This window comes from Anopheles nili, chromosome 2, assembly GCF_943737925.1.
Source record: "Anopheles nili chromosome 2, idAnoNiliSN_F5_01, whole genome shotgun sequence".
Taxonomy (NCBI): Eukaryota; Metazoa; Arthropoda; class Insecta; order Diptera; family Culicidae; genus Anopheles; species Anopheles nili.
Window position 1 is genome coordinate 13,685,721 of NC_071291.1, and position 21,494 is coordinate 13,707,214.

General features: G+C 52.1%; 1 protein-coding gene across 1 annotated transcript in view; it reads right to left on the reverse strand.

The window, feature by feature from the left end:
• Positions 1 to 257: 257 nt before the first annotated feature.
• The window catches only part of LOC128730250 (methylcytosine dioxygenase TET), a 54,963-nt gene continuing 33,726 nt past the window's right edge, over positions 258 to 21,494 (reverse strand). The window contains exons 4-5 of the mRNA XM_053823289.1: positions 5,290 to 6,027; positions 258 to 1,936 (exon numbers count right to left, since the gene is read on the reverse strand). Of these exons, the coding sequence (XP_053679264.1) occupies positions 258 to 1,936; positions 5,290 to 6,027 (2,417 nt within the window). The remainder of the gene's footprint in view (positions 1,937 to 5,289; positions 6,028 to 21,494) is intronic.

Below are 21,494 nucleotides of genomic sequence, written 5' to 3' on the forward strand. Positions count from 1 at the left end.
AGCAACACGATAACGATCGGTCGTTGCGCCGGTGATGATGTCGAGCTGACCACGGCGGAATCGCCACCGGGCTGCTTCTGCACATCCTCGCGGCTATTATCGCCCACGTCCAGGTCGTCCTCTTCCGCAAGGCGTGAATCAGGCCGAGGCTCGTCAACGGTGGTATCTTCGTTGATGTAACCCATGAAGGGATCGTCGTGGACTAGCTCGATCTGGGGATCATTCAATCGCATAATATCGATCGACGAAAGCTCGGTCTACAAGCTGCTGGTCGCCGGGTTCGACGAGGACGACACGATCGGGATGCCAGTGAGATCGTCATGCGCGAGCAGGTGATGCGCGTGCAGTCCCGGATGTCCTGCGTGGTGACCGAGCTGATGGTGATGTTGCTGCTGCTGCTGCTGCTGCTGGTGATGCTGCTGTTGCTGCTGTTGCTGCTGCTGAGCATGGTGGGTGTGGTTCGACGAGCCACTACCGCTTGCGTTCTTTTCTTTCTTGATGCGCTGTTTCAGGTGTACCTTGGCGTGGCGCTTCTTCTCATCCGAGCGGGCGAACTTGCGGCCGCAGATATCGCACGAGAACGGCTTCTCGCCGGTGTGCGTACGAATGTGCGTCGTCAGGTGGTCCGAGCGGCTAAACGAGCGCATGCAGATCCGGCACTGGAACGGCTTCTGGCCCGTATGGATCCTGATATGTCGCGTCAGCTCGTCCGAGCGCGAAAACCGCCGATCGCAGTTTTCCACCGGGCAGGCGTACGGTCGCTCGTGAACGGGCGTCTTGCTCGGTCGGTTCGGGTACTTGCGTGGTTTCACCGGCACCAGCTTCAATGGCATCGTGCTCTGTTGGTACACCTGCGAGAGGATCTCGTGGCCCTTGCTGGTCGCTTGATTGTACTCGGCCAGCTGCACGGCGTACTGTGCCTGTTGAGCGGCCTGAGCTGGCGTAAGTCCGCTGCCGAGCTGACTCGAGTCGGACGTGCATGGGTTGGGCGTTGAATAGGGCTCCTGTTTGGGCACGATCGGACCTACTGAGATAGGTGTAGATGATGGTCCCGGCAGGACGACTGAACCATGCTGTGGACTGCCACCGTACGGATCGACTGGTGAGTCTAGCCACTGATACTTCTGGCTCATTCCGAGCTGGCCTTGTCGCCCATACGGGTGCATATCCTGGCTTTGCTGCATGTCTAGTGAACCAACACAGCTGTTATAGCTCGGCGGTTGCTTCAGGATAATGCTCGCACAGTCCATGTTCAGGCCGAGCAGCTCAGCACCAGCCCCGTGGCCGTGTCCGTGTTGGCTTCGTTCGTCGACAGCACCACCAGCACCATAGTGATGCTGATGGTGTTGCCCGATCGGTGGTGATGTTGCCGACACGCCACCACCCTGAGCTGCAGTGGTAGCTTGCGGTCCAAGCAACCCAAACATGGGCGCTTGGAAGAGACTCTTGTCGGGACTCGGAAGACCCCAGCTGGCCGGACCAAGCCCGCCCGTTGGTGACATCTGACCCGATCCCGGCATGACGCCGGCAGCCTGCAAACCCATGCTGGGACTGGCGCTGGTCGCAAAAATGCCCCGATACGAGATCTTGTTCTCGATCGCGTCCGACGACTGGACACCATCGCTGCCGGCGTGCTGCATGTCGGCGCCACCCGTGACGCTAGCCAGCCCGGCAACGCGGATCTGACCGTGCAGCGAGTGTTGCTGCTGTTGCTGCTGATGATGCTGCTGCTGTTGCTGCTGTTGCTGCTGCTGCTGTTGCTGCTGGGAGCCGGACGATGGGTACATCGTGTTGGTACTGCTGGTATTGCTAGCCTCTTCCTCGTTGGCGATCGATTGCGGCGTGCTACGCTCCTGCTTCGTTGGACTGCTGAGGCTGACGCACGGGCTGGACACGGTTTGTGGTTCCAGCGAGAGATCGTCCGATTCGATCGAGCCTGCGATGCGAAAGAGAAAGAGAAGGAAAAACATTGCGTTAAATGTGTTGCGTGTAAGGAAGGAAAGAGTTCGCTTGCTTTTGGCAGAGAAGGAGTAGAGTCCCCAACCAACAGAAGGGGTCAGTATGGTCAAGCGTTCCGATGACGTTCAAGGTGGTCCCGAGGTTTTATCCTTACCACGATCAACCGGACGCTGGTTCCGAAAACAAATAAAAAAAATCTATTGCTTTTCCACACCCTGTGTTTCGAAAAATGCATCGCTCCTTGCCGTAGGAATTCACTCGTCAGAATTTCCGCCACATCCGCAAACATTAAACGATTCCTTCCAAACACCCAGGTCCAGTTCGGATCGAGTCGATCCGATTGTTGTGTTGTAGAGCACGCGGTTGTCCTCTCCTGTGCTCCGATTTCCCTCGATCGATCCCTCGTTCCGTAAGCTTCAGGCACGCTTCTCTTTCCCTATCGTGGTTTGCATAAATTAACCATAAATTTTAATCGCACCCGCGATCGTTATTGGTGTTGCTGGCGCGTTCGTTTGTGGGGGGTTTCTTTTTATATTGTTTTTCCCTTCACTGATCGCGCTGCTGCCGCTCGAAATCCGGTCGCTCTCGCGGGTTGACTTTTGTTTTAGTGCCGTGGTTTAGGTTGTTCGTCGTTGTCGAAATCTTTAAGGGATATGCTTTCACGGTTTCGTTTGCGTTTCGGCAATCTGTCGCCACAAACTGGAACGCGATCGGTTACCGGTACTGGTGGAAAGGAAATGATTCGCGTGCTTTAGCGGGCAGGTGTAAAATGGCCAAGTAAGGGATGGCAAACAAAAAAAGCTTTGGTTCTGCTCGGTCGGAATGAGGTTTTTTTTATTTCGATCAAAAATATATTGTCTTCGTGCATTTGTTGCTTCAACAAAACTGCCAACAAAAGAACGATGGTTGAGCAAAAAAGATAACAAAATACCACCTCCAAAATGTGTTACAAACTCAGCTCCTCACGCGCCACGAGCGATCTACGCGTCGATCAGTTGGGGTGTTTTAAAAACTTTAAGGCCTTTGCTTAAAGGCCTCCAAAGCGAGCGCCAAAAGATTCTGGTTTCATTCCACCTCGGGTGAGGGTAAATTTTATGATTATGCTTGAGTGGTGTGGTGTGGATTTTATTTTTCTCGAGAATCCAATTTCGCACATTCGCCAGAACTGTGCCAAACGATCGCGTACCGCTGGAACGGGCCGGGCTACCGTATTAACATAAATCAGCCGAAATTGCTAATTAACGCTGGAAGGCTCTAATTAATATTTGCTGCCTTTTTTCTCCGCAGCTCGTTGATTTTTTCTTGTTTTCGTTTAATCTTCTTTTGACCCTACCCGGCCAGTTGCTTTTCGAGCTCTCGGCGATCGCATGCACCCATCGGCATGTAAACCTGCACACGCTGCACTCGAGAGAAAAACGACCGATAAATCGAAAGAACGGTTTCAACGTCCTGCTAGCGGTGGCTCGCCAGCTCGTGGCCCGCTTTCCAGCGCCATCAGGTAACCGTTCATCGAGACCAGGAAGCTTATGACGAGCTTTTCCTGTCGATGAGCATGTGAGCCCACGGCGCGATGATCCAGATGCACGCTCTACTAGCCCGGGCTGATCTACAGCCTCCGATCTCGGATCTCGCGCGATCGAAGCTGGCCTGCAATCAGCCACATCACCATCGACCGAGGCGACGGTTAATTTATGCTGATAGCGTAATTTATGTTTTCGATACTTTCGCCTCAACCGGCACGCTCTCGATCGAAGGAGATCGGGCGGTCCGTGAGCTCGCGTTCCTTCGCGATCAAACTTCCACCCCCCGGGGGTTGCCCAACAGGGGGTGGATCTCCCGTCGATCGCGTCGAGCCCTGGCGTGCAGCCTGCCCGAGGGTCGCATAAGTCAATATTGTGATGATGATGTCGATTTAACGCACGCTCGCACGCACGCCTGCGGTCTCGAGCGCGTTAGCTGAATCCTCGTCCCGGCTCGACCGGAAATAGTGATTAGCGGGATGATTTCGATTTTTTTCCCCTCGAGTTGATCACCTTTGAACTGTGATCGCGATGGGGGCCCGATTTGGGCGTTTGGGCGGTTGGAATCTCACCCCCGGTGTTTGGGGTGCGAGTCACCCTCGTCACGAGGCGTACCGCTAGGGTGTGAGTTTGGTTTCCAGGCGACAGACACACGGGACCGTCGTTAGCGTTTGTTGGGTGGAATTAGTGTCAAATCGAGGCGTGCTTAGCATCGCTGACATGCTCATCGTGAAGCCTCCTGTCAGGGTCCGTGTTCGAGCTGGTGTTTGATCGGCATTTAGGTCGTTTTCTTTTGGCTCGTTTTCTCGGCCTTGCATCCCAGCTCGAAGTTCATTCCGTACGGTGCGTCAATGTCATAGGTGTTGCTATCGCTGATGAACGAAGCGCGGACCCAAAATCGTCTCGAATTGCTGTCAACGGTTCTTTCCACCGTCCAGCGGTAAGGATTGTTCGCCAGCAAATTAATAACAGCACTCACCAGTGGCTTTCCCGTTCCGTAGGTTTCAAAATTTTCATTTCATAAAAGCCCCCGATCGAAGGCGAAAACGTTCAACCCGTTACCCGGTCACGCTGGCCAAACCAAGCCTAGCGATCTGACATAATGCTGATTTATGCTGCCATCTTCGAATGTCGCCCAGCTACCCCCCAAAAAAGACGGTGGTTCGTCCTGACCGCAGCTTCGTTTCGTTTCCGGCGGATTATTATTTATCGCCCGGTGGCTCATCGGCATCGCACCGAACCGGGCGCTCTCCAACGGGCTACTCGCGTGATTGCCGGATTACCTGAAGCCTGCACAGCTCGACCATTCGCGCGGATCTAAACCGGTGAGCTTCGATGGCTTGGTGGGCTCTATTAATTCTCGCTGAAAAAACACAAGCCACAAAAGCGAAGCATGTGCGAAGAAACGCGCACACAAAACCGAGACCTGATCGTCATGGTGCGGATTCGGTCACTACCGTTTTCGGTAGTTCGGACATTTATATAAACGTCCGCTGATTAATCTTGGGCTGTTAATGAGCCTGCGCGCTGATCGAAGGACCACACAGGGCCGATGATGGCGTGGATCGGTCGATTTTCGGTGGACTTAGAATACCAGAGCGCGATACCAGGTGGCGTGTTCGGTGGTCTCGTACGTTGAGTCGGTTTCAGTCTGTTTTCTCTGGATCGCTGCCAATGTCTGCCTCTCTGGACGCTTGGATTTCGTTGAGCCTAGGGATGTGGACTTCTGAAACGAGCCTATCGCGATCGGGACGCTTCTCCTTCACCGTGGATCGATGACTCAAAGCAAAGACTGTGAATGGGTGCTTACCGGTAATGGGTGGCGGCTCCACGACCGTCGATGGTCCAAAGAACGACGGAATATCACCGGAGGTTGTCACGGGTGTGTTGAGATCGCCGGCTTGCGCGTCGGTCTGCGATTGCGAGTGATCGTCGCCAGTGCCGGAGTGCAGGGTCGAGCTGTCGTTCGAGTGATGTCCGGTGCCACCGGACGTACTGCCACCACCGGTTCCACCCGTGCTCAGCAGGCTCAGATGTGGGTGGTTGTGATGATGACCGTGGCCGTGAGGCGCGTGTGAAGCGGTCACACTCGTTGTGGCCGTCGTGTGCGTTGTGATCGCTGTTGAACTGGGAACACTGGCGATCGTCGCTCCGGTGGAAGCTGCTGACGATGAAACGATCGCGCTGGAGGATGAGTTGTGCTGATGTTGCTGCTGCTGTTGTTGCTGGGTTGTCGAATGATGATGATGATGATGTTGCTGATGATGCGCGAGAGCCGTCGCAGTGCTGACGGCCGTCTGATGGTGGTACGGGTGGTACAGGTGATGATGATGATTGTTGTTGGGTGTTGTCGTGCTGTTGTTGTTCAGCCCGAGCGAGGTGGTCGTGGTGCCCGTCTTAAACAGGCCGCACGTGTCGAAGCTCAGCACGTTGAAGTGAGCCGCCGCAGCCGACTCGGTCAGCAGGAATGTGTGATGCGATGGCGCAACCAACGTTTCTAGCCCTTCCATGATCATGGCAGCTGCTGGTGGTCCAGGGGCGACGCCACCTGAAAGCGGGAAAAAGGAACGAAATGAACAAATGAGCAGTGAGTTTGATAAGTTAGCGATCCTGTGCCTTGTGTGGCGTTCGACTGCTGCAGCGGGTTGATATTTTCCCAAACGTCAAATAGGTCAGTACACCGGCTCGGTTCTGAGGGGGGCTCAAAATAGAACACAAACAAGGCTTCCTCCCTTCCAGGGCCACGGTACCCATCCGCCGGCCCCAAACCAAACCCATACGATGGTCGCTTAGTGGAGAAAATTAATTAATTAAATGTCATTAAACAATTGACACCGTGACACTACGCGCAACAAATTCAACCGTGGCCGTGCTGTCTGCGTTGCATTTGTGGTCTCATGCGCAAACACGGACTGGTGATGGTCACCCGGCCACCCCTTTCACCCTGTTCCAAACCCCCTTTCAAACCACCCCCAAACGAGCATTATGATTCGCGCGATCGCGCAGCCAAAACCCATAAATGGGCACCCATTAGTGAGGGGTTGCGTGTGATCGGGAAGCGACATTTGTTTTGTTCATCTAAGGGGTGGTCACCCCCTTTTCTATGTGCCCCTTGCACCCGGCTCTACCCTTTTCCGGCTCTGGGAACCCGTGTCTGTCCTGCGGCATTGCCCGTGGGCTGTCAGAACTGTGGCATTAGGTGCCGTGCGGGTCGACTGGCTTAATCTGTGCCGGGCTAACGCGATCAAGCCGAACGGATGAGGTTGTGTTTTGTAAATCACCATTACAGCTGTCGTCGAGTGGAACGATGGGCTTGGGGTGTGCTAATCGACAAGATGCGCCTCTTCAGATGGGCGGAGGTCGTGGCTTCAGTGCCTTAAAATCGATAAAGCAGACGGGCTTTTTTCGGGGAAGGCGAGCGATCACACTCTCAGGCCCCTCTCGAATGAGCCCTTTTTTTCACACAATAAGAGTTGCTGGAGTGCCTGCTTTGAAGAGGAAAGTTTGCGTACCGAGCGTGTCGGTGGCCCAGCACAATGCGACGAGCGCGCGCTAGTGACCGGGTGATCAAGCGTGAAATTTATAGAAGATAAAGAAAATGTTTATATAATAAAAATAAAATACCTAACCGAATGGGTGACAGGGAGGAATGGGGCTAGCCAGCGAGAGAGAGAGAGAGAGAGAGAGAGGGAGGAATAAAATAGGAAGCTGGAACCAAGGAACAGCCAATAGTTCAAAACCCGACGCACAAAAGCAAACGGCGCGCACGACAACCCAACCAAACACGGGCCAGGGATCCAGAAACAAGCACCCAAGCAAAAGGTGTCCGCAGATAGGCAGAGAACGCAAGAAACAGCGGTCTCGAACAGCGCGTGCGCGCGCGCCCTCGCGCCATAGAAGTGTCAAAATAAACGTATTAAATTTATAGATTTTATTCCGCCTTGCGTTCACGAGCGCGCGCTCTCGCCCGTCTTGTCGAAGGACAACTCGACGATGATGGTGTTGATGCTGGAGACACCGGGATTCTCCTTGCTCGGAAGGGGGCCTAGGTGTGTTGCGACGCCCATCGGTTCTTTTTATCGGTCACTGCGACCCGCGGTGTTTGGTTCGCCGGCATCATTTCACCCTTGTCCCGGGGTTTCTGGTATTTCATATCCTCTCGCCTGGCATTCTTCGCCGGAAACCTCTGTGCGGTTGGGCCTGTGGCAAATGAAATCATCAACCCGCGTGTGGAGACCTGGTGGACCTCGAGCGTTCTTCCTGTTATTGTTTAATAATAGGTGACAGCCGCGAGCCGCGGTGCCAGGCGGGTGCGGCTTAAAGCCAGTCGGAATCGGCCTGCCAGACTCCGGGCCAGGGTTATGGATGAGATTTTCGACCCGAGATTAAGATAAGATTTAAGTGAAACAGATTGACTCACTTCTCGCCCGCTCGCTCTTGTGCCGCTTTCGTACGTGCCCTCACTTGAGCCCTCTCTTGGGAGGGTCCTGGCGGGACCGGGAAAACCGAGAAGGGTGAGTGTTTAGCCGCAGGTTACAATCAATATTCACACGTCGCGAGGCACCTTTCGTGGGAGACCTCCCTTCGTAGCATGTGATCGTAATCTTATCTGATCCTACGGCGAACCGGTTGAGGTTTTTCCTGGACGCTCATTGTCGGATGAGTTTTCTGAATTTTTCCTCGCATTAGTGCAGGTTTTCAATGGAGCTTATGAAGAGGCGTTCGGTATTGTCCGTAGGTACCTCGTACAGTACGCATTGTTTGTTGTACCAGCGTTGAATGAATTTCGCTGAATCAGCCAGCTACCAAGAGGCATCTAAATCAACCCGTACTGTCGTGTTTTAATACCGTTGATTAAAACAGATTAAAAAACTATTTGTTATAAGTTTTTTTTTTCAACTGCTTCTCCTCCGATTTTACTTAGAAAATTCGTCCATCGGTCAAGAATAACTCAAATTCAAAGTTCTTATTGAACAAAAAAAAATCCATCTTCCAAATGGCACCAAGCAACAGTGGCTGTGAACATGCGCAAAAGTGGCGGTCGGAAAAAAAACGAAGCTGCTACAATAATTGAAAGAGAGGCGCATAATGGCGTCTCCAAGGAGCGGATCTCATCGGATGGGAAGAAAAAGACGGAAAAAAGGCGTACTAAACCATCCTCAGCTACCGACTTGCAGCATTCCAGTGGGCTTCCGATGACGGATGATGGCAGGCTTGGGTTGGGTACAGTACGGAAACCTGTTGCTTCAGGAGGCAACGTGCGGACCGGAAGTTGAATGAAAAACTAAAGACACCAGCAGCAGGAAGAAAAGGAAAACACGTCACCGATAGAGTCAGGGCGCTGGTTGGCGGCATCGGCATCAGAGACCTTCTTATTCTCCTTACCCGGTGATTACTTGCCGGATGGAAATTGAAAGTGCAAACAGGACGGATCTCACGATACGGCGCACAAACAGCGATCAAAGGGAGCATTCCCACTCTGGCCTCAACCGCAACTCTGTCCAACTGCCGGCAAAAAAAGGGTTCCGTCCAATGCGTTTGTTGTTATCCGCCCGCGGAAGGCAAGTGCTCTACCGGCGGCACTTTTCCAGCCCCAACCGTGTCGTTAGTGTTTGTTAATTATCATTAACACGTTCGTTCCAGTGGCTTCCGATGCCGCTTTTCTATGAGGCCTTCTCGGTCGGGACTAAATCAAGCACGGTCTCAAGCACGGCGTGAGAAACGGCGACCGTCGGGAGCGATTCTTAGAGCTGTAAACACCTATGGAAGGTGCGGTTTTTGGCGAATGATGCAAAGTAGTGTGGAGTGTTTACTCATTTTACGAAATCACTCTGTTGGTTTAGCATACGAAATTGAGTTATATCGATGATGGTGTTACAAGGAAGTGGTTTAGAATTTGACACTTTCCCATTGGCTCTTCTTAATATGATTTTCTTTTAAATAAAGCGATAGCACGTGATCTTGTGATTTAGCATCTATGTAAAGGTGTTCACACAAAATAGTATCAGAAACTGAAATTAGCATTCTAAATCCCAAACAATCAACAAAAACCAGCTCTGCCGAAAGAGTATATTCACCAAATAAGCAACTCCACGCACGAATACCAAACGAAACTGCAAAAGAGTTGCGTTTATCGCACAAATCGCGTGCGTTTTCCCGTTCCAACACCACATGATTCATCGTGCGGACGTTTGGCTGTGATTTATTTAGCGTACCCCCGGGAAGGGTTGTTGTGATGCGCCGGGAAGGTGTTGTGAAATTTTCCACCAACACAAACACACGGCGGGGTGAGTTCAGAGGTTACGAACTGGTGGAAAAGCGACGGAAAAGTCGGTGGTTGGCACCGGTCACAGATCCATTCTATTCTTGGACGCCGATGAGGGACGCGAGTTAGCAGAGAGAGATGGGGCCAGAGCCGGGGACGTGGAAAACTTAATCGTTTGTCCAACCACCTCGGCTTTCCGTCAGAAAACGCACACGACCACCGGCAGGGGAATCCGGTTCATTGGCATTTCCTCGCCGGCTGGAACATTCATCTCTGACGTTTCACGGTGGACGTATGTATCCGCCAAAGAAAGGCCGCTCATTTCTCGCGGTTTGCAAATAGAACGCGCCCCGGGCGGGCGTGTACCGCAGGACGTAATATTACCGGCATAAAACAAGCGTCTAATGAGCTGCCAAAAAGGCCTACTCAGCGTTTATGGCCGAGGGCGCATTCCATTATTCCCACCGGGGCCGGCCACTTGATGGCAGGTTGCACGCAAGAACGTTGGGTGGAATATTTTTAGATCATTCCATCTTGGGGCGCAAATATGTCGTGTCTTATTACGTGCAAGTCATCTCCGGACCGGCTGCTGCTAGCAGTATGGGAATAGTGTCATGCTCATTTTTATCTCGGGACTATTGTGCTCTTTTAGACACCAGAAAAAATAATACAAATCCGATGGCACAATTTTCGAGATAATTTTGTTGCAAGAAATCATCGCAACTTATGAATGGAAAAGAGAGCCTATCGTTTCTTCTTACTTTTCCCATCCATTTGTACGATTCGGTGAAACCCCCTATTTCGCATGTCCTTCACAGAAAGGCCTTCCTGGAAAAATTTCTCAAATCCCCTAAGAGAATAGAAAATCGATGCGGGTTCATTTCTTTCTCATTTTTCTTCTTTTTCTTCTGCGAAAAACCCCTTTCGAGAAGGTTGCTTCGTGCAGGCGAGCAGACATCACCGGAACTGAGGAAAATCGAGAGAGAGAAAAAAAAAACCGAAACTGTGACGGCATCCTCCAGGACGTGGAATTGCCGTTTTTCAGCGATGAATGGAACAGCATCACTCCTTTCTGCAAGTCCCACCATAAGCGATAGGTGGGCATTTTCCGGGCTGCCGGTCCCGAGCACGGGAGTGTGTGCGTGGGCGTTTGCACGGGTGTGCGAAAAATGGCGTGAATGCGCAGAACGGTCGACCTTGAGGTTATGTCACGAGCGTCGCTCTCCGTTCGTGGTAAAAATTTTCACCCGAACCTGGCCTCCCATGGACGCCCCTGCGGCTGCGTGCGCTGCGCGTTTTCCAGTGTGCTGGAAAAGCGCACAACAACAAAAAAAGCGATTCGGAACCTTCTGCTCCCCCCCCCCTTGCCAACTCCCCTCCTCAGTTTCGTCCGCCACCCACGCCCAGCGCTCGGATGGGGTGGCTTCACGGTTCGCCAACTCGGCTCAATTTCATTCATAAAGTTCGGTTTCATTCATCGTCCTGCCGGCCTCGAGCCTCGGCTGTGGTTGTGACCGGTTGCTAAGGGCAACCATCGCACCATCATCGTGCGGTTTTCTGGCCGCTTATCCACACACAACGTACCGCCCTAGCAACGGTTCCGGTAGAACGCAGCATGAAGGCATGAAGAGCGAAAGCTCCGAGCCCCACGGGGTGTTGGTGAGGCTCGCAGGAAAATGATTTTTCCCCCTCCTCGAAATGGGTGTGGTGAGATGAGCGCGTTTCGGTGGAGGCGCAATCGATTTACCAGTGGGTAAAAATTTGCCAAAACGTTTTTCCATTACACACTGAAGTTATATCGCTAGCGAGTGCGTGACGTTTGAGAGAATGATTTCAAGCACCATCACAAATTAATGCTTCTCGCAGCGACAAACAAAAAAAGAAACGTGAACAAAATTAACGATGGTTTTTCTTTTTTTCAAACGGCAAATCACAGGCAACTTTGATTCCGCACAAATCCTCTTCGGGAAAAAGGCGTAACGCACTCCGAGCCCTACCTGGAGACGGATCCGGAACGAGAAGAAAATTAGAAACGGATATCCGTTTCAACGTGGAAGCCTGTAGCTTCCGGAGGGAGGATTTCTGATGGTAGCTTTCCTGTTCACTACACGAATCGCACTACACTTTGCGTTGTGGGTCGAAGGCTCTTGTCTGTGGGTGTGTGCGTGTGTGTTTTTTTTGCGTTAGCTTCACTTTCGCCCCAAACTATTCTCACTCACTAGTCTCACTCGATTCAGCTAGCACAAAACTTCTTCGTCACACGGTTGTCTCGCACTGGGTCGCACCATTGCTTCCACGAAGCTTAGGAAATATTGTTTTGAGCTGTTTTTGTGTCGTGCCTTTGGGTTTTCATCTCCTTCAGCCACTTGCGACCAGGTACTGGGAGCAACGAGCACTCTGCTGGGGCACCGGAAAAATGTTTGACAAAATGCTACACCTTCCCGTTCGTTTTGTACTTCACGTAATCAACGCACTTTTTGTACTTCACGTAACCGATTCCGCAAGGGCTTTGCGCTACTGCAAGGTTTTCGGTTTCGTGTTCACTTGCGAAATTTTCGCAGGAATTGTTTTCTTCACGCGGAAGGTTAGTCTCACGAGCACGGACACTCACTTTTCCGACGGGATTGCTTCACGTTCGAGCCACGGCACGCACCTTACGGGCAGCGGGATTTTAGCGCCGATCGCTGCACTTGTATTTTCACCACCCCTAAAAGGGCACGAGGCTACGGTTCACCACGGAACGGCGTCCGATTTCACGAGCCACTATGCACTGGGCCACCGTTGCGAGTGGACTGACGAGCACACGGCGACAACCGCCACGGCGGAGGCACGACAAATCGCGTTTTTCCGCACACGCTTTTCCAGCACGCGACACGGTGCGTTTTCCTCGTCGGTCGGTGGGTGGTGGAGCACGAGAGCGAGAAAGGCGACACGGAACGAAGCGGTCCCTGTTGGCTACACGCGTGTCTGTCTCGAGTTGTTGCGTCTTTGCGTCCTAGCGCGCGGAACGATCGGAAAATACTGAAGCGCGCTGGGCGGCCGCCAGTCGGTTTTATGAATGAAATGCATCGCGCGGCATCAACCCCCTACACACACATACACGCGTGCGCGCAGGCAGGCGGCCATCCGGGTGGAACGTGCGTGTGCGTGTGCCGTGTAGGGCGGGTGGCCCCAGCGCACCAATCGAGGGCGAGCTTTTGGTTCGCTCGCTACTGCGCCGGCTCGCAATTGGTCGGCACGGTATGAATGAACGCTCAAGTGTGTGTCGCTCGCTAAGGGTGCGCGAAGGGTGCAACAATTGGGTAGGGGGTGGCTGTGAGGCGCCAAAACCCACCCTTGCAAACAAACACACATACACACGCGCGCACGATTGCCGCAGAGCAGCGAGGCGTGCTTACACGCGACTCGCACTTGGAGAGTTGTGGAGACTTCTCGGGAGGCTATGTGTGTGTGTGGCTGCGTTCAACCCCTCAACCCCGGGCAACCAACGCACCCCTTTCTGGTGCTTTTCCACTTTCCACGCTTCGTACAGCCCGGGAACGGAGAGCTGTGGTTCTGCAAACCCCCGCTAACAAGCGGCCTCCTGCTGCTCTGGCACAACAAGCTTCGAGTGTATCGGTACGCGCGTGTATGTTTTGTTCGTCTTTCGCTTCTCTCTCTCTCTCTCCGTGGGTCTCTTTCTTTGCTCGCATCCCCCTTTTCGCTGGCCCCCCACTCGTACGTTTGAGGTCATCATCGTCAACACACCAATGACACTCGGCACGCGTCTCCTTTTTGTGTGTGCCCTGTTGTGTTTTGTTTATTATTTCCCTCGTTTTTTTTTTCTTTCTTTTTCTTTCGTTCACCCTTTGCGCTTCGGGCGGCTCTTCCGCGATCGATGCTCGCACTCGGTTTTCCGCCGGTGGGGTTGATGCGTATTGGGGGAAGAAACCGGAACGCTCGTTGGGGGTGAGTTTCTTTTGCCGCAGCCTGTTGCTTTTTCCACCGAATTATTAGCCCTGATGTGGGCACTTTTTTTGCTTCATTTGCTCATGCTAATAAAGCTACTGCAGGTTTATATCATGCTCAAACGATTGCGCTGTGAAAACATAAACCAAAAGGTACGCTTTGTGGAATTGTTGCAATAAAAGCGCAGGCACCATTTACGAAGCTCAACCCACGAACGTAGGGCCACCATAGCCCGAACACATTAAAAACCGCTGTAAAATGCTCAACAGCGTCACATGTAAATCGACCCATGTAGCCGGGCTTGTAAACAGGTAACAGAGGGAGGAAGGATAAAAAAAACACCTCAAACCCGGCACACGAGGCTCAAAACTTTGGAGACCCTAAAGCGAGCGATCAAAAGAAATGCCCGACAATGTTGTCGCGGTGCAGGAATGATCAAAGGAAAGCGGACTCGATGTCCCATTCTTCATGACATAATCGGAAACGGCTCTCGGGGGTGCGTTAGGCGGGCGAGTGTCCGAACCGATGGGAAGGCAGCATAAAGTATCGATCGACGAGTTGATGGTCGGTGTTTTAATTGCCCTTTTTTTCTTCTTCTTTTGGAAACGTTAGAATTAAACGTTCGAGAAAATTAAACAGCGCAGTACTTGCCAACGTCGTGTACCTTTTGTCTCGCTTACTTTAATGTCTCGTTAGTTTTCATTTTAATAAATTGCATGGAAAAATCGCTCCCAAACCTACTGCAGCTTCCACACAAGACAGCTTGTGAGCTGGAAAGCGAGAGTGACATTGACACAACTAGCTAGAGCATCGGCTAGCCTTCGAAGCTCATCTCCGACCGATCGGCTTCCGCGATCGGGAATGCCGTCCCTTTTTGGAACGACCCAAACGCTGCCCAGTTGCTGCAACTCTGCCGGGAACTTCGAGCCGCAAGTGTCCCTTGAAGCGAACCAGCCGGAACCGATCGGTCCAAGGGAGCGATCGAGACGGCGACAATCTCACAACCGGCTTAATCAACCCGGTCCCTCTATCTCTCGTTCGCTCGCTCACGCTCATTCCCCAGCCCATTCGCTAACGGAACGCACCCGGTGCCGGTGGTTTGGCACCAGATGGTACCAAAAAGTGGCAAATTGGATCCTTCCCGTGGGCTTCCGTGCGTTGCGACCACTCCAGATGGGGGCACGTGCGGCAAACAATCGATCCTGTGCCGGTTCAGGACCGTCGGGACGGCCACTCACGCCCAAAAGGACATCGAAAGGACGGCCGGTAGTTTGGCAGTGGTGGCGTTTGAGAGACCGGACTGGCCGGATGCTGAGCTGGCAGACCGATGGCCAACGAACGGGGTGGTTGGACACGGTTGCGGGGAAGGCGATCGCGGGAGGATTTATGCCACGGTGGGGAGAAAAATGGTGCGCTGTTATGTAGATTGGCTTTTGGATCCCGGCGGGTCTCCGCGACGCTGGTGATGGGCGCGAGCGAGCGACGCAACAGCGATTGCTTTTTATCATGCATGGAAAACGATCTGCTTTACTGGGGTCGGAAGGGGTGAGAAGATGAAGAAGGAGGTGGTGGTGGCGAAGGAGGTGTGCATATGAGCACCAGGCCAGCAGCAACATATGGTCCGTGGGGCTTTATTTTTCAGAACGAAGCGAATGGCAAATGTGATTGGATTAATGCCGGGACCATTTTGCGCTTGTGAAACCGTAAAGGTGGCTTCTATTTCGGCGTCCGCTTTATCAGTGCTGCTCTAGGGAGATTAATAAGTGCTTCTAAGCTGGGTGGACCTTTCGGATGGTGTTTTCTTTATTTTTTAATTTCCAAGCATCCTTATAGCCCCATTCACGCCAGACGTGCGCGCTGTCGTGTGTGTGTTTTGAGCTTTTCCGACGCTTTTAAGGCTTGCAACGATATTTGTTTTCTCGAGGCATTATGGCGAATGTGCGACGACTTACAACAGAGGACACAAAAAAAAAACAGGGCAGGATCGATGAAAATAATGATAATTTACTTCCCAATGGATTCGCAACGGGCCACATTATCTGATGCTAACGCTATGCAACAACGGCAGATGGAAAGCGAACAGCCCTTAAAGGGTGGCAACTTTTGCTGCAACCCCATCGCCCGATTGCCGTTGATTTTTATCCCTTCACATATCTTTCCCGTGTGGCCCGAGCGAACTCTACGCGTCGATCGCGGGTGGATCGTGGCCTGGCCGATGGCAGATTTCTTGCTGCAAAATCGCTTCTTTCCGTGGGCTTCGATCGCCGGCTCGCGCACCACATAATGTATGAACTGCAGACCGCAGATAGGAGATGCATTTCCAAGGGCCAACGGACACGCGCGCGTATTCATGCGTGTGCCTTGCGCGAACGAGCCTTATGCGCTTATGCGCCCGGTAAGATATGGAAGTGCGGTGCGATATTTATTGGGGATAGTAATATCATTACCGTAATTGTTGGTGCTTTAAAATATTTGAGCGATAATAGATTTAATGATTTTCCTCGATGCGGCGTTCGATAGCAGGGAACTGGGCGTCCCGTCGTTCGTGCGACTCATTTTTCTCCCCAACTCCCAGCCCGACATGGGCCCGGCTCGGTCACGGGGCGACAGGATTATGAGGTGATAAAATTGGTTGTTTGTTTTCTTACTTTTGCTCCCCACGGCACGCTCTCTCTCTCGCTCTTTCTCACGCGTCTTCCCACCCGTTAGGGGTTGTTCCACCCGCGTTGGTCACCCCAAACGCCCGCCCCTAATTGATCGTTTCCTTCCTCGAATGACAGCGATTGATAAATCTTTTAACACATTTGCGTACAGTGTTGCGCCAGCGGGTTCCATCTCACGCGCGCGATCGGGAATCTGCGCCCGATGCGTGATGTTGGCTTTGCGGTGCGGGGTTTGGTTTTTGATTTTCGGTCAGATTTTGGAGCAGCGTTCGTGAAAAGCGGCGTTTTCGATTGTTTCGAACTCGAGTGTGTGTATGGTTTTTTGCTTTCTTTTTCATTTTTTCCATGGCTCGCAACCTCACAACGTTGGCTCTTTCAGGGACAGCTCTACGATATCGCTCCGGTGCCGGGATTGGCAACGCATTTCTCGCCCTCATCTGGCCCCTTGCGCGACATCCGTGGTTCGGCAGGTTCCATACGGTCGGTTGTAAATAAATATGTTTACTTTTGACACAATGCATTAATTATGCTGGATAGTTTTGGGGGCAGGAGTCGGATCGATATTTTAATGTGGCTGCTACTCGGTCGCCGGTATTTCGAAACTCACGCCTTTTTCCGAGGCCGAGGCGCTAGCGGTCGCGTGAGTGTTGATGTTATCATAATTTAACCGATTTCTCATTCTTCTATCGGTGGCTAGTCCAACGAGAAAGCGTGAGGAAATTATTTATCTGCAAACCGGTACGAGCGCAAGGTCTGGTGCAGCCTAAATGGGCGCGATTGTTTCGAATTCTATCCAATTCTGGGAGACATGTTTTAGGTCATACAGGAGTAATTAAAACTATTGCAAGCGATATGCTCGAAACAATAGCTACTGCTTGCGAACTGATGTTTACTAAGGACGTATGCCGAATGCCCCATTCTCTCTAATAAGAACGAAACTCCTCAACAATGAGACATGCGATCTGAATGGGCCCCCATTTCACGCCAAGTACAGAAGCACGGATTCTGCATAGCCCTACGCGCGTGTATTAGTGCCTATGTCCACTAAACAAACTGCCCACCCCATTGACCTAGCGGGTGGTGATTATGGAAGCACGGAATTAAGCGCTAAAAATAACCCACCAACGTTGTAGGTCGCGATTGCGATGTTCGCTAAATATAAGCCGCATGTGCAACGCCACCGATGTTGCTGTTGTTGCGCCCGGAGTTAATCACCCGTCCACAAACACCGGCCAGGACCGGTCGGTCAATTGCGGACCCCTTTCGTGGAGCCTAAAGTACGCGAGACGCTCGTCCACGCGGGATTCCACTTGATTATGCGTAATCGGGCACGAGCCACTACAGGGAGCTCCAAAATTAACAGAGCACTGACCTGAACAAGGCCCGTGTCGGACGTCAAAAAAAAAAAACAATGGCAGTAATTTTCCACAATTAGCCACTTCCTACTTAAGGGCGTTACTCGACGCACGACCATCGTGGACTCTCGCACGAGTGTGACGTGCTTGCGAAAAATGTGGGGTGTGTGCCAAAATAGGTGGGAAACTTTTCTTGGGAGAGTGAGAGAGAGAGAGAAAAGAAGGAAGCCCTTAGAAGCGAAAAACCGAGGATTGTGGTGTAGTAAACTATGGTTCAGAGAGACGCATCACTCATCAGCAACCTGCTGCTGGCTGGAACAATTTCTAGCCGCTTCTTCACGACGTTCCAGCTGTTTCATCGAGACGACGACGCGCCAACAACGCTGCTGGTATAATTTCGCCAGCCCGAAGTGAATCATGTCCCATACTCGCACAACGCTTCATTTTTGCCGGTTTGTTTACTAAACTGTGGTGGGGTTTTTTTCTTTTCTTCCTAACCCCCGGCTCGAACCCGGCGAACAATTACGTCGGGTGCCGCGTTATAAATAGCCCCCGGTAGTGTTGGAAAGCGCCAGCACCGCGACGCGATCCTCCCGTTATATCCTTTAATGTGCCTTAGTCACGCCACCCAAAACGTACCGATTACGTCCTTCGCCAGCCAAATTCCCATGGGCAACCGTGGGGCAGCTGGTGCTTTTGCCGGTGACGTTTTTGGTGTCGGCGAAACAAAAAAATGCGATCGATGTTTGATTTTATATCTGACGCGCGCCGTGACGTAAACGTTGAACTCGGAACCATTCATTCGGGAGGCGTGCGGCTAATTAGGGAGGCCCGGAAAGCGTAAACGTAAACACTTGCCGTGGTGGTTTGGCCGGGTTTGGTCCATTAAAAGGACCGTGTTTTGTTTTAGCACAACCAACATATGACGTTATTTACGGAATGAGGAAGCCAATTTTGGACCCAGCGCATTTGTTCGGTATGTACGTGCGCGTAAGAGAGGCCAACGCGCGCTGGAATGTTAGTAGCGGTCGCGTGTAATCGTTTCCTGGAGGAGCTAAAATACCCATAGGGCTAAGAAATTCGTGCTAAATGGAATAGCTAGCTAGCTTGCGGTCGATAAGCAACGCCGTCATGCAGATGCCACAGTTTATCGCAGGCGAAGAAACATGCGTCTTGTTGCACGAAATCAGTGACAACCGTTGCCCCATTTATCATTACGAGTTTCCATCAAAACAGCAGCACCCGTAAGGTCCCGCGTGTGCATCTGCTCTGGTTCAGTTCGTTTTACATTCCACCGACCAGCCTTCGCTGAAACGTCCTGCTAGACAACGGTGGCGCGTGCAGTCGAGCCCCCTGGCAGCCAGGGAATTAATCTAAATTGATCAGCTGTTGTTTCAATCTGAAAGCTGCAAGCAAACTAACAAACTAACTCCCACCCATCTTGTGACGGCCGAGCTGTTGGTGGGGTGGGGGAATGTTTTTGGAATTGGAAGTGGAGAATGGCGCGTGAAATGGGGGTGACGGTGCGTGAAGCTATGTTGAGCTGCGACGCGGGTTGCATTTTCCCGCCGGTGCATTCCGGTGGCGCATTTTCCCGGGGCACTGTACCCGATGGAAACGCAACCGACGGATGATTTGTTCAGCCTGCCGAGGATCGGTGGGATGTCACCGCGGGATGCAAGTGAAAAAGAAACACTTTCCGCGGGATGTGTTCAGGTTTAGGTTGTTGTGTATTTGTTTCCCGATCCATTGCGTCGGCTCGCGAACCAAATCGCGCCTATTTGTTGCCGTTGGTGTTTTTATTTATTTTCTCACCGCGCGCGCGCGCGCGCGTCTCGGAATGAAAAAAAAAACACACACTCAAATGGGTCGCACGGGCGCATTCAATAATCCATTTACGTGCCATTTTTTGTCACACCGCGCTGTGGCTGTGTGTTTTTTCCGCTTGAGCAACACGATAATGCGTTTGTTGTAAGCGCGAAAAACAATCGCCCTGGGCCCTCTCTCTTACCGGCGGCTTACCGGCTGTCGGGCAAAGTTGGGAAAGAATTACAAATTCCACCCTGCGACGAGGGAGTTCACTTTTTTTTTCTGTTCGCTTCTTCTCTCTTACTCCCGAACCGTCCCTTTCAATGCCGTGTCACGGAGGACTTTTCTTACGCCGTGCAAGACAAATCGTAGTTTGCTTTCGGTGGCCCCACACAGGCGGATAGTTACGCGCTCGGTTGCGATGAAAAATGGCACACGGCAGTCCTAACGACGGATGCGGGTGGGTTTGAGCACGTTGATGGATTCACCGGCCCCAGATCGAGGTGCGTTCGTGTGTGTGTATGAGTCTGTTAAACGTGAAGTCCTATTAATTGATGATGTGTCAGGATGGAAATGAACTGTGAAGCTGCCGCACACTACATGGCCGTTCCTTGGGCGCGTACAGCCGACCGAGAATAGTTCCCGCGGTTTGAGGACCCGTTAAGCCTCTGTTTGTAGAACAAAACTATTCTGGGACTGATTGAGCTCGCCGAGCGCTTCGTGTGCATGGGCTGCTGGCTTATGAGGTGCTTAATAATAACGCAGCACTGGCTGTGAGCTGGAAAAGGGTTTATAACTCTCTTCCCAGACCGTAAAGGCCGCCATTCTCTCGAGGGATAATTGCCCTCTTTAGACGCGCGTTTGTCGAGCGTTGGTCGAGCGGTTTACTCGAAGGACATGTCGTGTACTAAAAACCCGTCGTAACATTACCGACGAGTTCAGCCGGCGCGAGTCGACAAGATGGCCACCCGCAGGACGCCCGCCGGTGTGAGTGGCCGCTCTGTTAAAAATTATTAATGTGGTGAATAAAGATTTTAATGTATCATGTAATTGCCCCGTCCGGCGCGACTCAACCAGTCGACGGACACCACCGGTCCGAATGCGGGAACGTTCTCGCGAAGGTTTTTCCCATTTTCACGACACGCCGCGTGACAGACGACAGCGGGAATCGCTGTGTTCTCGCTTTACGCGCCGCGATTTCATCGAAGCAACCCGGGAAACAGGAACCACGCGGCAATTAAATGACATTAGCGCCAAGTAGCCGTACGGTTTCTAGTAGCAACGGCCCCTGGGATGGGAAGCGTTTCGTCGGTGTGCGGTTGGGTTTTGCTTGATGGCGCGCTGGGTCGACATTCCGAACGCTAGAGGGTGTGAATTAAATTGGAGCCACTTTACGACAGCGTGCCGTCAGCGTGAGTAGCGCTGCTTTTTAAAAAGCACCCAACGGAAGAAAATGCTAATATTTTCTGCTCGCTTCATCCGATCCACACGCCGTTCACGCACATTACCGTCTCGTTATCGGATGACTTGTGTGTGCGATCCGTGCCGGTTCGGGATGGGGGTGATGAATTTGTGCCCATGCGAACCGGAGAAAATGGAGGAAATTTCGACTGACACCGCAGACGGGTCGCCACCGGCGAAGGTCAATGGTTTGTTAACTTTGCGCTCGTTGCAGTGAAAGGGAGTGAAAGGAGAAATAAATTTTTTAAAACCGCGTCCACCGTTTCCGATGGTCACCCGGTGCGGTTACCGAGTTCGAGGATGGTTTGCTCTCTTCGCGCTAGATCAAAGCGCGGGGAAATTAAGTCCAAGGAGAATGAAATTTATATGTACGAGAATTTATGGAACCGTTACACGGGCGAGAGAAAGAGAGCATGCTCATTAGCGATGTTGGTCCGCTTGCCCAGTCGAGGCTAAGGGAACGTGTATTTTGTCCAAAATCTTTTCCATCTCTATGGTCCTTGAAACATCCTTA